Here is a 13,118-nt window from a genome sequence, read left to right on the forward strand (position 1 = left end):
TATTGTTGTTGTTGTTGTTCACTCACTTACTCACAGACAATTGAATAACGTATACAATCAGGAAATAAAATGCAAATGCGTGTGCCTCTCTGTAAACTACGGACGGACACACACATTTGCATCTTACTTCCCTATTAGTCATAGCTGTTAATGCAAGTGAATGCATGATGATCTGTTTTATGAAAGAGCTCCGTCGCGTTGTTATCGTTCCTGTCACTGGATCCGAACCTTAATCATTTTTCAACACAGCCACCACAGAGCATCGTGTCTCGTTATAAACCACAACTTTAACGGACTGACTGCAGAGGCAACTGCAGAGTATCGCCTTGTGAATTCGTGTTGCTGCCATTTTCCCGCGACCTGCATCTTTTTTTTTTTTTTCCTCCAAGTATTAAAGCGGTGATCGACCCACTCGCCCCCAGGCGCGCGCTGCACACTCCCGCCCCCAGCCGGTGCGGACGCGCACGGGTTAAAAATGATGGAGCCCGTGCGCCGCGCGGCGGGATGTGGGAGGCCGGAGACGCGAGCGCTGGACAGGAGCTCTCCGGAGTAAACACACCTTCCCGATCGAGGCGAAGCGAGGAGTGGAATCGGGCCGCGCGGCGCCGAGTCGAATGAACTCAGAGCCGAAACAAATCTGGATTACAACGGAGAACGATCGCATTGAGCTTTTTCCACGAGAGAGTACAAGGGGGGGAGCGCGCGCGCGCGACATCATGCGCGGAAACACGGTCTGTGAGGGTGGATCTGCCGCAAAGCGGGACGCGTTCGCACGCGCCCAGCACACCCGTTGATGTGCTTTTTTATGTGCTGTGCATCCGCGTGGCGCGTGCCGAGGGTGCTCGACGTGTGACATTCACGCGGGGTGCGCGGACGTGCCTTAAAAACTGCTGCTGCTACACCCTCCGGGGGATGGTAATACGTAAATAAATAAATTAACTAATTAAACGAACAAATAGATATGAATAAGACGAGGCAAGTGGGATGTTGCTAACCGTTGCGTTGCTGGAAAGGTTACCAGGAGGAGGGCACGAACAGCTGAGGTGTAGGCGAAACAGATGTTTGTAATTTAAGTCGTGTTTGTGCTTGAGAGGGGATACCGGCGGTCCTGCGCTAACTCTTCATCAATGACAAAGCCAAATAAAAACTAAAAACTGGCACAAGAAGCGGAGGGAAATCCGTTGGAATCGGAACCGGTGCCGCGACCCCCGTCCGACCCGCCCGGTCCCAAACTGCTGGCAGAGTCGGAGTTTGTTTGCCCGGCATTTTGTGCTCATTACTCGTAGGGGTAAAATATCGAAATAAAATTCAACAACAGTACACTGTATAATACTGTAATACAGTGTCATAAGCCTGAACTCCGTTTTGGACACCGGGATTTATTCGCGGGCTGCTCACAGCGAGTTGCTACTGCAGCAGCACGCGGCATGTCCGTGCGCGCGCCGCGCGGGTTCCGGCTCGAGCTCAGTGTCGGGGCCGCGCCGCTCCTCTGAAGGCGGGAAAGAAGGGTGTGTCCGCGCGGGGCCGCCCTCCACCAGGTCCATCGGGCCATCGGCTCCTCCTCTGCCATGGATGACTCGGGCATCATTCGGCGCCGGAGGCTCCAGGTGAGACTCACACACACGGTGTTCGTGAGTGGGCTGCGTTGCTCGGCCTTGACTGACAAGTTTTCTTAGTTAGTAGCCACCACTTTGTGTGTGTGTGTGTGTGTGTGTGTGTGTGTGTGTGTGTGTGAGAGAGAGAGAGAGAGAGAGAGAGAGAGCTCTGACATGCACCAGCCCTAACACACATAGACAGACACAGTGTGTGTAGCCTGTGCCTTAACGGAACTCCCCTCACATCCCTTGGGTGTTAATGCAGTATTTTAAAGGTTAATTTACTCTGTTGTATCACACGCCGCAGATGATGCTGCATCATGTGTTCCCCCCCGAAACAGGCAGCATTTAATTGTGTCTCAAACAGCAGAAGAGTGGCCGTTCGCCGTTGGAGACGTTTGGTAACGAGCCGGCATTCGGTTATTTACCGCAGAGCGAAATATGAATGTTTTACATGGTCCAGTGGACAGGCTGAGGTGAACCTTAAACGGAAGTGTCAGCTCTAATGAACAAGCACTGAGTGGCTCCTGTGACTCCGCCGGCTCCCGCTGACAAGGCCGTCCTCAACGCCTCGCTAACTGGAACGCAGATGGAGCGGCCGCGACCCTCCGGCTCCGGGAACGAGCTTCTCACCTTCAGCGTGGGAGGATCTGTGGCGCGCAGCGGGATGAGTGCTCCTCTGGTCACTAATGTCTCACGCGCACACACGCACGCGCAATCAGTAACTCGCACCCTCATCCACATATGCGTGCATACACGCGGATGCAGTCCTTTCATGGTTTATTGGCGGGCAAGGCTTATTAGCACTGCTGGCAGTTGGCCTCCTTGCTCTGTGACGGGAGGGAGGATGATGGAAGTCGCCAGTGTCTTGTAGCTCAAGGGGAGTTGGGGGACACGAGATCATTGCTGCCCGAGCTGATTATGTCCAGTTTATGCTACATTTCCTCGTCCACTGCTCTTCATATTTGCCCAGGCTTGATATGGCCAATATTTGCACTTGGGCTAATGGCACACGTAATTAAGTTGACTGTGTGGTATGCATTTTCCGACCGCTGCAAAGAAGAGACCATGAAGTCATGCATCCATTAATAGTTGAGTCATTTCTCATTTTAGTAGGGGGAGGGTTCATGCTTTAGTATTCGTCGTCAGCATTACTCTCCCCTCTGTCTACCCTGGATGTTATTTGTCATCCTGTCTAATTATTGCAGCCTCTCAAGGATTATTGCCAGGAAGTAGGTGGAGGAGGGGTAACAAATTAGAGTAGTTCCAGGCTATCCTTTGGCTCTTGACACAGATACCCAAGTCCCGTGTTGATAGGTGTTTCCGTTACCTGTGTTTGCTGTCTGCTTTGGGAGCCTTTCTTTTCTGAAAATGTCAGTACTCAGTCATTTGCATATAGAGAAGAAAGCTCACCTGATGGGGAGCAGGGAATAGGGCATCCACATGCTAAAAAATTACATATGGTTGCGAACATTAGCAGAAAATACAGCAAAAGGGTTCTAAAGCTGAGTGACTGAGACACAGCAGGGAACCTTCGTCTCAGGTTTCACCTTGGAGGTTCTGGGCGGGGGGGGATCTTGGTCTCGTGAGGCTGCAGGATTGGGCACACCCACATGTTGGTGTCAGAAGCAGAGGAAAAAGTGGCATCGGGAGCTGGAGGCACACACGCTGCTTGTGGGTATTTAAGGATTCCACAAGCCTACTACAGACCGTCATTCGTGGCCTTCTTCAAAGGCTGTTATGATATTTCATACCTCAGCAGATGGTCCTGCCCGGAGAAATGTATAGCTTGTTGTTAATCCAATTTCTCAGCCAGAGGGGTTTGAAAGAAGTCATTTTAAGCAGAGTAACTTTGGCTTGGAACGGCAAGGTGCCACCTGATATCAGAACCAGCAAATTACTGCTCGCTTGCTTATTTCCTTTACAGAAAAGCAGTATTGCACATTAAGAGGAATTCAAACACCTTTTCCTGAAAGGTGGAAAGCCATTGTATTGTGATAACTTCTCAGGAATAAAGCCACTTTCTCTATTTCAGCATTCTGCATCTGAAAGTGTTTGTCTGTCTACCTGCCAGGCATTTTCAGTACCTTGTTCACTAGTGGTATGGCTGGTGTAAGAGCCGTTTACCCTAAAGTACAGATGCTGCACTCTTGTGAGAATTGAATTGTTCAACTGTTGCTGGAATTCTTAAACTATAGCCATTTGACCCCTTTGTCTTTGTCTCCACTGAATCCATGCTATTTAATTTCTTAGAACATGCCTTTACCGCAATGAACTTGCATAACACTGAGTTTTGCAGAGAGCTTACAGGTGAGATTTACCACTGAGATTGGCATAGGCCAGGTTTTAATACCTTAATTGTTATCCCACCTCTACCACCGTTGCCCCTACAAAACAGTCCTTATAAGTGAGCTAGCAGTGAAAGATATCTAAGCAGCAAAATGTGGGTAAGCCATGGGTAATTTATAGTTTGCATTAATATCGTGTTGCTTAGTCAGTGCTTTTGCTCAGTTGCAGTGGTAGTATTATTGTGCTTCAGCTGTATTGCAGTTGGAAATTTTTTAGGAACTGTTCCAATAAAACCACAACAACAGCGACCCTCTTGAGACCTGAGCCAACAAACATCAGATTCATGTCCTTAAACACTAGTGCCTCAATGCGTCTGTGATGGCTGTGTGTGTCTAATCTGGGTGGCCATGTTGTTTCCATCGAGAAACTGGTCTCTTGCTGTCATCAAATGGAAAGAAAGAAAATGATACTGGGGCCTTTGACCTGAGAGGAGGTGCTGTTAAGAAATTCACTGCATTTCAGAGAGGAAAAACAGTACTACACCCAAGAGTGTCAGGGAGAGGTTCTTGGCAGCATGTGAAGTGCACCTGGATATGAGGTCACCAGTGTGAAAGATGTTTGTCTCAAGAGAAGAGGTGTAAAGCCTTGTTCACATGGTGATCTAGCCAATCGAGAATAAACGCCGAGAAATGGCCAGAGTCAAGTGCTTCAGCGAAGCCAGATCTTCACATACATGTGGCAAAGAGCTTTTTAACAGATGGTCCCATAATTGCTGCCTTCAGTATGGTTCTGTCATATCTGAGTGAAGATTGGGTTTCATGTCCTTGGAAGAACCGAGCAGCGAGGCCTTTGATACTGGGCCTGTCCAGGTTGTTTCATTTCACATATAGTACTTCAGTGGTGAACAATCCTGAGACCAGCATCATGGAATATAGGATCTCTGTGAAAGGTCATTGTCATCGCTGCTAGAAAAAAATACCAAGCACTTCCTCAAAATCCATAGTCTATGCTCATGTGCTGAATCATTTTCTTTTGAAACATGAAAGGACTTTATCAGTGACCTGCTGTCACTGATCTCAGGTTACAGTCATTAATATTTTCATTGTGTGTTCTTACTTTGATGGGTAGCAGGTGGTGTAGTGGTTAGAACTGCAGCCTTGCAATCAAAAGACCCAGGTTTGAGTTCCATCTTCTGCGCTACTTAACCCTTGATCAAGGTACTTACTGTAACAGTAAAAAATGATCCAGTTGTGTTGATGGGTAAATCATTGAGAGTAGCTTAGTATGCAAACCTCATATTGTAAGTCACCTTGGAGAAAAGGTATAAGATAAATAATGGGTTTCTTTGTCTTTAGCATCCAGTCATTGTCAACAAGTGCTTATGCCAGGCAGGGTCACGGCGAGGCAGATCCTTGCCCAGCAGTGCAGGGCACACACCCAGGGCAGGGCACTAGTCCACTGTAGGGCACCCCAAGCAGGACTCGAACCCCAGACCCTCTACACAGCAGGCACTGGCTGAACCTGGCACTCCACCACAGCCTCCCTGCCTCTTGGCCTTTGAATCTGCGATCTGATATAGTCCTCAGTATCTCTCTTAGAGGTCATGGTGGGTGGTAGTGGTCATAGCAGAATGTACCCTGTCTTCTGGGGTACCATGGTGCAGCATGACACATTACATGGATTTTTTTTCGCTAAATGTTACCAATTAAAGTCCAAGCAGGGGGACAGTTGTTGCACCCTTTGGCAAGGTATTATACCTAAATTTCACCAGTAAATTATATAGTTATGTAAAATTCTTGGTTGTTTTGTAGAAATGCATCAGCAAAGCAACATTTCAATAAGAGTATAACTAGAAAGAATCTGCAGCCTTGGGGGTTTGTAATAACAAAAGATATGTTGTGCTTACAGTGTATTCGGATGTAATAGTGTAGAAGAGAGGTAAACGGGCTCTGCTTACGACAGAAAGATTTCAAGCTGACATCTAAGTAATTTCTCTTGTGCCCTTAAGAGAGGTCTTAACCTGAGTGTATTTGGTAACACCCTGTGTCATAAGCTACTACTCTTATATTACAAAAATAATGAAAATTCTGTACCTGCTAGATTACCATCCTTTTCCAAGAAGAGACAGGCAAAAAAAATGAGGGCAGATTTTCCAGAAGAAGTTGTTTGTACACACCGCATTAAACCAATGTGAGCGCACAGCGTCAGCAGTGAGATCAGCTGACTTGCTGGTTCCTTCCGTTCCTTCTTTTCGGTGAAAGCCCCTCTCCCTTTAGTTACAATGCCATGCTTCCGGCCTGCTGGGACATGGGAGGGAGGGAGCAGGGCTGCAGGTCGACTCGGAGCGCCCCCTGGCTCTGGGTGGGGAAGAGGCTCACTTTGTTCAGTGAACCCCTGTGAATGTGACTTCCTCTTCCCATGCTATTGTGGTGCAGTGTGGTAGAGCCTCTTTTGTTGTGTGCCTGTTATTCCTGTAGTGCAGGTATTTCCTGGTTCTCCATGAACAGGACCATTATTAATCTTTATTTCCTTTGGGGATCTCTGCGATATATGTACAGTGGGGATAAGCAGCTTCCATGCAAGTCAAGGTCATGAGGAGGCCTTGGGAATTCTGCCTTGGGGGATGCAGTGTCACCTCCTAGTTTTTACTCCCAAATAAATGCATAATTTAATTATGTGTGTTATACTGATATAACATGACCAACCATTTACCTCATAAATGGTATAAATGCACTCAAAAATAGCAGGTAAGTATAATAAATCAAGTACATTTTATGAGTGGATACATCCCTAGTAATTTGATGATCTTGGCTGTGATGAGCAGAAATGAGGCCACACCCACTAAGCTCAACCACTAAACAATCGTGATGAGTTGCATGTAACTTTCCCTTTCAGTGAGAGTCGTGGAGCGCCTGGGCCCGAATGCAGCACATGCATTGTGTGAGTGAGTAAAACTTTTACTGAAAGCAGCTTATAGCTCTTGACTCATCTATACAGACTGGTAATTTACCAAAAAAACTTGGGGTAAGTGCCTACCTGGCTTGATCAAGGGTACCGCGGAAATAGACAGGACCAAGGCTCGTAGTGGCAACATTTAGTTCTATGTGCTTAATTGCAGCTCTTTTTGTTGACCTTTTCTGTAGCCGTTCAGGGTAACAGAGATTAACAGTTGTCCATCACATAGTTTTTTTGTCTTCCAGTCCAATATGAACATCTCTGATATTACTGGTGTCACTAGAGTCTATGGAAAGGAACTGAAATATTGTATGATTGCTGGTTGACATCAAACACATGGTGTGTGGTGTAACACTGCTTTCTCCTTCCTGTCAGACTCCTGAATTTGAGGAGGTCCTGAGGCTGGCCTGACATTGCCCTGTTGTAGAGCGTTGGTGGTAGATGCTTTGCTGGTCCCAGAAGATCTAACCTTGTGTTCTCTTCTTTGCTCTCTTCCAGAAGGAGCTTCCTCTGCCTCGAAAAAGCAGCAGGTGCGTACCTGTCGGGAGGTGGGAAACTGGAATGTGTTGCATCACAACTGGTAAAATAAACCTATTTACTGCATCGCGGTTGTTCTGAATGCAGTCCTCCGGTTCACCATCAACAATGACTTCATTGTAGGATAAAAACACCCTAATGAAACTGCTCTGAAACCTTGAAATTAGTGACGACTATAAAGGCACCAGCTGGATTGCGTAAAGACCACATTGAAACGTGCTAAATATCGTATGGAAAATAAATCTATTCTGGATATTTCCCAGTAAATAGCATAGATTTTTTTTTTTTTTTTTTTCTTTCTTTCCTCCCTCCTCCCCCCCCAGTTACTTTGAGTTTTCTCAGCACTTGGTGCTTCCGAGCACCATCTGCAACTGGGCTGCTACTTTGTTTCAACAGTGGAAAAAGTAGGGTTAGTTAGTAAGTATGTGACTCTTAAACATGGTTCAATCAGTCAGTCCAGTTGTGTTGAAATATGATGTCCTTTACCGTGTAGCTGCAGTATAACATTCTGTATAACATCAAAGCACAAAGCCTAATAGCAAAAGTTTAAAACAGAAAAAAGAGGGTGAAACACTAAAGTGGAACTTGTACAAGAACAGTGCATGTTCAGTTTTATTAAAAAAAAAAAATATACTACTACATTGTCTAATAACTGTGTCATAGATGAAAGGATATGAAAATAGAGTAATACCCTATGATTCAGCCATTTTATGTCCTCAGGACCCTAGATTTATATACCATATTTTGCAAATATAGATAAGCACCGAGACCCCATTAATCATAAGGTGTGAGCAGTACAATCCATCATTTAAAGTGAATGATGGTATTTAATATTCTCCTGAGCACATGGGGAAACAGAGTGACAGTGGTGGGTCCTTTGTCATGTCCAGGCCTGTGTGGATGAAGAAGGGGGGGAACCCCAGTGAGATCCTGCTGTTGAACGCATGGCCGCCTCGGGCGCTGACCATGGTCCTGAACCTCTCCTCTTCAGTACCGTTGTGGATCTGGAGGATCTCTGTAGTCTGCTTCTTCATGTGGTCCATTGCTGCAGAAGTCACAAGCCTGGACACAAACCTGCAGTTTCCTTCTGGTGCATCAGTGTATTTTTGTCCTAGTTTTATTTTGTCAAGTAGAGAGGTTTGTATCTCTTTGCATTATCCTTGAGATAGACTTTCTCTTTTGGGTACTTGTTGGTTTTTTATATATGTTCTTTTAATTTGTGTTCTGGGAAGCCTTTTGTTGAGAGAAAGTGGATGCCGGTGTAGAGTATTTTGAGAGAAAAGTGGCCCAGTAGTTAGAGCATTAACTGTCTGGGGGTAAAATTGAGGGAGTAAAACTTCACATTGCACGCTGAGTGCATTTGCTGAGTTATTATGCAAAAGAATGACTTAAAATTCTCTTCAGCTTTGAAATATATTCACAAATAAATTTATGTTCATGAAATGATGCCTAGAAGTATTTTTATATGCATGGTTGAATAATTTATTGAGTTAGTAATGAAGGCATGAAATAATGGTATGGCGATATAGGGTTTATTTTTTGGGTTTATTTGTGCGGTCACTGAGCCTCTGCGAAGCAGTGTGTGAAGAACTGGAGTTTTCCTTATCTGCCTTCCTCCTGGTGCAGAGGCGTTGGGATGTGCTGGGGATTAGTGTCATCATAATCTCTGGACATCCTCAGTCGGGACGTCTGCTGTTCATGGGTAATACCTGTCCGCATGGTGGACAGATGGCCCGAGAGACAGAGGAACACATCTGTTATGTCTCAGTGTTTCCTTTGTGTCCTACTGATCCCAGCGCTTAAGAGCTCGCAGTTGGGGTCTGCCTTCCACCCCATGCTGACCTTTCACCTCTCCTGCCCTAGCGTGGCCCATGCTTCAGCAGGGCAGGGCAGTGATTGGCAGTGGAGGCAAAGCATAGGAGTTGAGCCTTCGGCTGTTTTCAAACCCTCTCAGATCTGAGCCTGTCTGACCTGAGTTGACCTATCAGCAGCCTGTCATATTTCTCATCCTGTGTCCAGTGCCATTTATACATGTGCATCTGTGGCTCAATACATTCACCTACACAGGCAGCAATGCTGATATACTGTATTTCACCACACATTAACACTTAGATTCACAGCTCTCTCTTCCTCATCTATTTTTTTTATTACTGTTCTGCTGTCCATTACAGGAAGATTTTGTGCTGTTGCTGAAGTCACCTTTAGCTACACTTTGTGTTCCTCAGTGGACATTTTCATGTGTCTTTGCTCTGATCCTTCACAAAACAGGTGCTGAAACACCAGTAAAAATTCATTGTAGGAATGAAACTTTTCTTAATGGCCGTGCGAGATGTTCGGAGCTGACTTCATTACGCTCCTTAGTCCACCCTCTAGCAATCCCCTTCCATCCCTTCCACCTGCAAACAAGCATCACCATAATCCTCCTTTTCTCACTCTTTCTCTCTCTCTTTTTTTCCTACGTGTCTCTGTGGTCTCTGTTCCTCTCTCTCCTTCTGGCTCACCGCCTTCAGCCCATTCGCTGCATCCTTGTCATTCTTATTTACATGAGTCTCCACGTTCAGCTTGAGATGTGTGTTTAAACGTCAGTGAGTGTGCTCGTGCACATGCACGTGCACACACACACACACGGAGGCGGGCACACATGGACAGTCTTGCTGTGATTTCTTCCCTTCTTTCTGGCGGCTCTATCCTTCCTGTTTTGGCACTTCACCCCTGAGAACAGACCCAGGGCTCTCCACCTGAGCTTTTTTTCTGCTCAGATTTCCAGTCGGATGGAGAAGGCAGTTGGTCCAGCTTCTTCGTCTCTGTCTTTGGGCTGATATCCCTCCTGCCATGCTCTCGTAGACAGACGCACACTCACTCACTCACTCACTCACTCGCTGGCTGGCTGGCTGGCTCACGCGCGCTTGCTAGCTCAGGTCTGCATCGCCGGAGAGACAGTGCCGCGATGCCATTTTGGACAGAACCCGCTGCATCTTAACTGCCAGTGTGCGTACGCTCGGCTGTCCGCGACTCTGAGGGCTGCGCTCCTGCAACGGCATCATGTTCCGACGCACTAAGAGGTAAAAAAAAAAAAAAAAAATAGCACTTTGTTTACACCTCCGTTACCCCCTCTCTCTCCTCCCAGCTGAACGCACGTCTATTGGTCTGGCCCGTGACTGTGTTTTTGCTGTGATGCGTGCCATCCTTCATGGCGCCCTGTCTTCCTCCAGTGGCTACCTTCCCACCGCCCTTTTCTTGTGTGGTCGATTTTTTTAGAACTGCGTGCATGCCAGTGCGTGTGTGTATGTGTGTGCATGTTCAGAATTTCTACGCAAGCCTCCCAGCGTGTGTACAGTGTGAGACCGAACGGCTGCACTCGTGGTTCGCTCAGCCCGCCGTCTGTGCGTGCTATCTGCCTTTTGATGTTTGTAAAACATGTCGTTGTGATTCATGTGCCAGAGCGCAAACCTCTGCTTCCCTCTCTGGAGTTGTGTACGTGAGTGGCCACTGATGCTACTGATCTCTGTGTGTGTTTCACACTCTGTGGAGATGGAGCGTATGTCAATCTCCTCTTTGTGGCTGTGTGTGTGTGGGTGGGTGGGTGTGTGTGGAGTGTACGGTAATGCCAGAGAAGGGCCAGTGTGTGTTCTAGCTGGGCCTTTGGCTCCTGGCACAAATGCTGTGTCATGGACTTCTGTGGAGTAATGCCAGCTGTGTAAGTGCTGTATCATCAGCTGTGTGTGTGTGTGTGTGCGTGCGTGCGTGCGCGCGCGACTGCAGTCTGAGGCCACGTTAAGATGGAGGGGTGGGACTCCTGCGCCCTGGCAACGAAGCCCCTGCAGCCTGTCACCCTCATCCCCATGGAGGGGAGCACGTGGATTCAGCAGCGTCCTCTCTGGCCACACGCCTGCGGCGTGAACACTAGCAGGTGTGTGTGCAGCGATAAGGAGCTGCCATCCACTGCTCCATCACAGTACCCTGCCTCACCAGGTCTCTCCACAAATCCCTGTTTTTTGGCTTTTATAGACATTTCATGCATATGCTGTGCTGCACTTGTAAACACAGCATATTTTGGTTGGATTCAGGTTTCGGTTGTTATGTGTATTTTATGTGTGTGTTTGTACATTTTTATCTTACCTTTTGGCGAAGTTAATGATGGGTGTCTTTCAGATATTCTTGAGCTTCGCTTAGGCGGGGCTAGGAATTATTTATAACGCTGAAGTGAGAGTCAGTGTGTCCAGACTCATTTAAACAAGTATGGATGTGATTGTGAGCACCTATATTTGTGTGTGTGTGTGTGTGTGTGTGTGTGTGTGTGTGTGTGTGTGTGTGAGAGAGAGAGAGAGAGAGGGTGTATACATTCAAATTTGGCTGTCTCGTCCTATTTTTTCACTGGTGAGAGAAACGTGCTCGAAGCAGTGGAGAGGTGTGAAAGAGAGAAGGAGATGTCTCTCTGAGCCTAAATTATTACTATTATTTAATAATTTTATTATTTTTTTAATCAGAACCGAACTCCAAATATCAGGTTTTCCCCAGTTTCACCACAGACTGTCTGTCTTCACCCTCAACACCCTTGTCCCCCTCAGTGTGTGTCTCACTTTCGTTTACCAGTGCAGAGAGAGTCTGGACAGTGTACTGGTGCTGGAGGCTAGTAGTAAGTAGCAGGTGGCAGTAACACTTGTTGGTATTTGGAACTCTATATAAAAATGTGTTAAATGTGTCATATATTAGCATATAAAAAAATGATAGCGCTGCTGCTTCACACCTCCTGGGCTGTGGGATTGAACGTGGGCTTGAAACTGGCTTTGTCTGTTTATAGTTTGCATGTTTTCCCTGCGTTTGTGTGGGTTTCCTCTAGGTACTCTGGTTTCCTCCCACAGTCCATAGACATGTTTTATTTGGTGACTCTAAATAGCATGTAGTGTTTGTATATGTGAGTGAATGTGTGTGGTAATTGCCATAAGGTAGACTGGAGACCCATCCACAGTGTACCTCATACCTTGCTCTTCTGGAATAGCCTCTGGACCACAGTGACCCAGATTTAACCAAGCTGTTACATACAATGAACAGATAGATGAAAAAATTATATCCCTATATTTACCTCTTCTGTATTAATGGTTTTCATTAATTCAAGACTTCTGTTTACCAAAATTATGGTGCCAGCACACACAGCCTCACACTTGTTTGCCTGTAGCTGGGCCAGTGAAGGGGTCACGAGTTGATACATACAGGGCTCTTGTGAGACCCATGTGGGCTCATTTTTGCTTACTTTGCTTAAATCGCACTGTCACCGTGGGACTACTTTGACCACAGAGGTCCTCCCTGTACCCCATCTGTCAGTGGCAATATCAGGGGCATTATTGTTAGATTTCTTCCAAACCCTTTTTGCAGCTACCCTGCTTTATTTTAGAAGCATGTATCCTCTTTCTCCTGCATTGTCATTATGCAGTCCAGACTGTCTGTGGGTGCCTTCTTGTTCCAGCCTGGTTGGGTGTGTCTCTGTGCTGCTGGTCAGTCTGTATGTGAGAAAGCCTCGTGTGTGTGTGTGTGTGTGTGTGTGTGTGTGTGTGTGTGTGTGTGTGGTAGGGAGGGAGGGAGGGAGACAGAGACCAGGACTCACCCTCCCCTGGCTTTGAGTTCAGGTTGAGCCCAGGTGTGTCTCTCCCAGGAGTGAAGTCTGCATGTGAGGTAAACATCTGCCTTCCTGAGATGTGCCACTCAGGCCGAGCAGAGAAAAGGACATTCATCTCCTCTTGTCCA

At 46.8% G+C, this 13,118-nt stretch overlaps 1 protein-coding gene across 5 annotated transcripts in view; it reads left to right on the forward strand.

The window, feature by feature from the left end:
- The first annotated feature begins 490 nt into the window (after positions 1-490).
- The window catches only part of LOC108940135 (microtubule-associated serine/threonine-protein kinase 1-like), a 54,992-nt gene continuing 42,364 nt past the window's right edge, over positions 491-13,118 (forward strand). For 2 of the 5 annotated variants that reach the window (XM_018762071.2, XM_018762072.2), the window contains exons 1-2: positions 491-1,607; positions 7,338-7,369. In XM_018762071.2, coding sequence (XP_018617587.2) covers positions 1,569-1,607; positions 7,338-7,369 — 71 coding nt within the window. In that variant the 5' untranslated portion in view covers positions 491-1,568. Of the gene's footprint in view, positions 1,608-6,779; positions 6,825-7,337; positions 7,370-10,015; positions 10,439-13,118 lie in introns of those variants that run through there. The other 3 variants (XM_018762073.2, XM_018762074.2, XM_029246788.1) reach the window with 2 other exon arrangements.

This window comes from Scleropages formosus, chromosome 20 (genome assembly GCF_900964775.1).
Source record: "Scleropages formosus chromosome 20, fSclFor1.1, whole genome shotgun sequence".
Lineage (NCBI taxonomy): Eukaryota > Metazoa > Chordata > Actinopteri > Osteoglossiformes > Osteoglossidae > Scleropages > Scleropages formosus.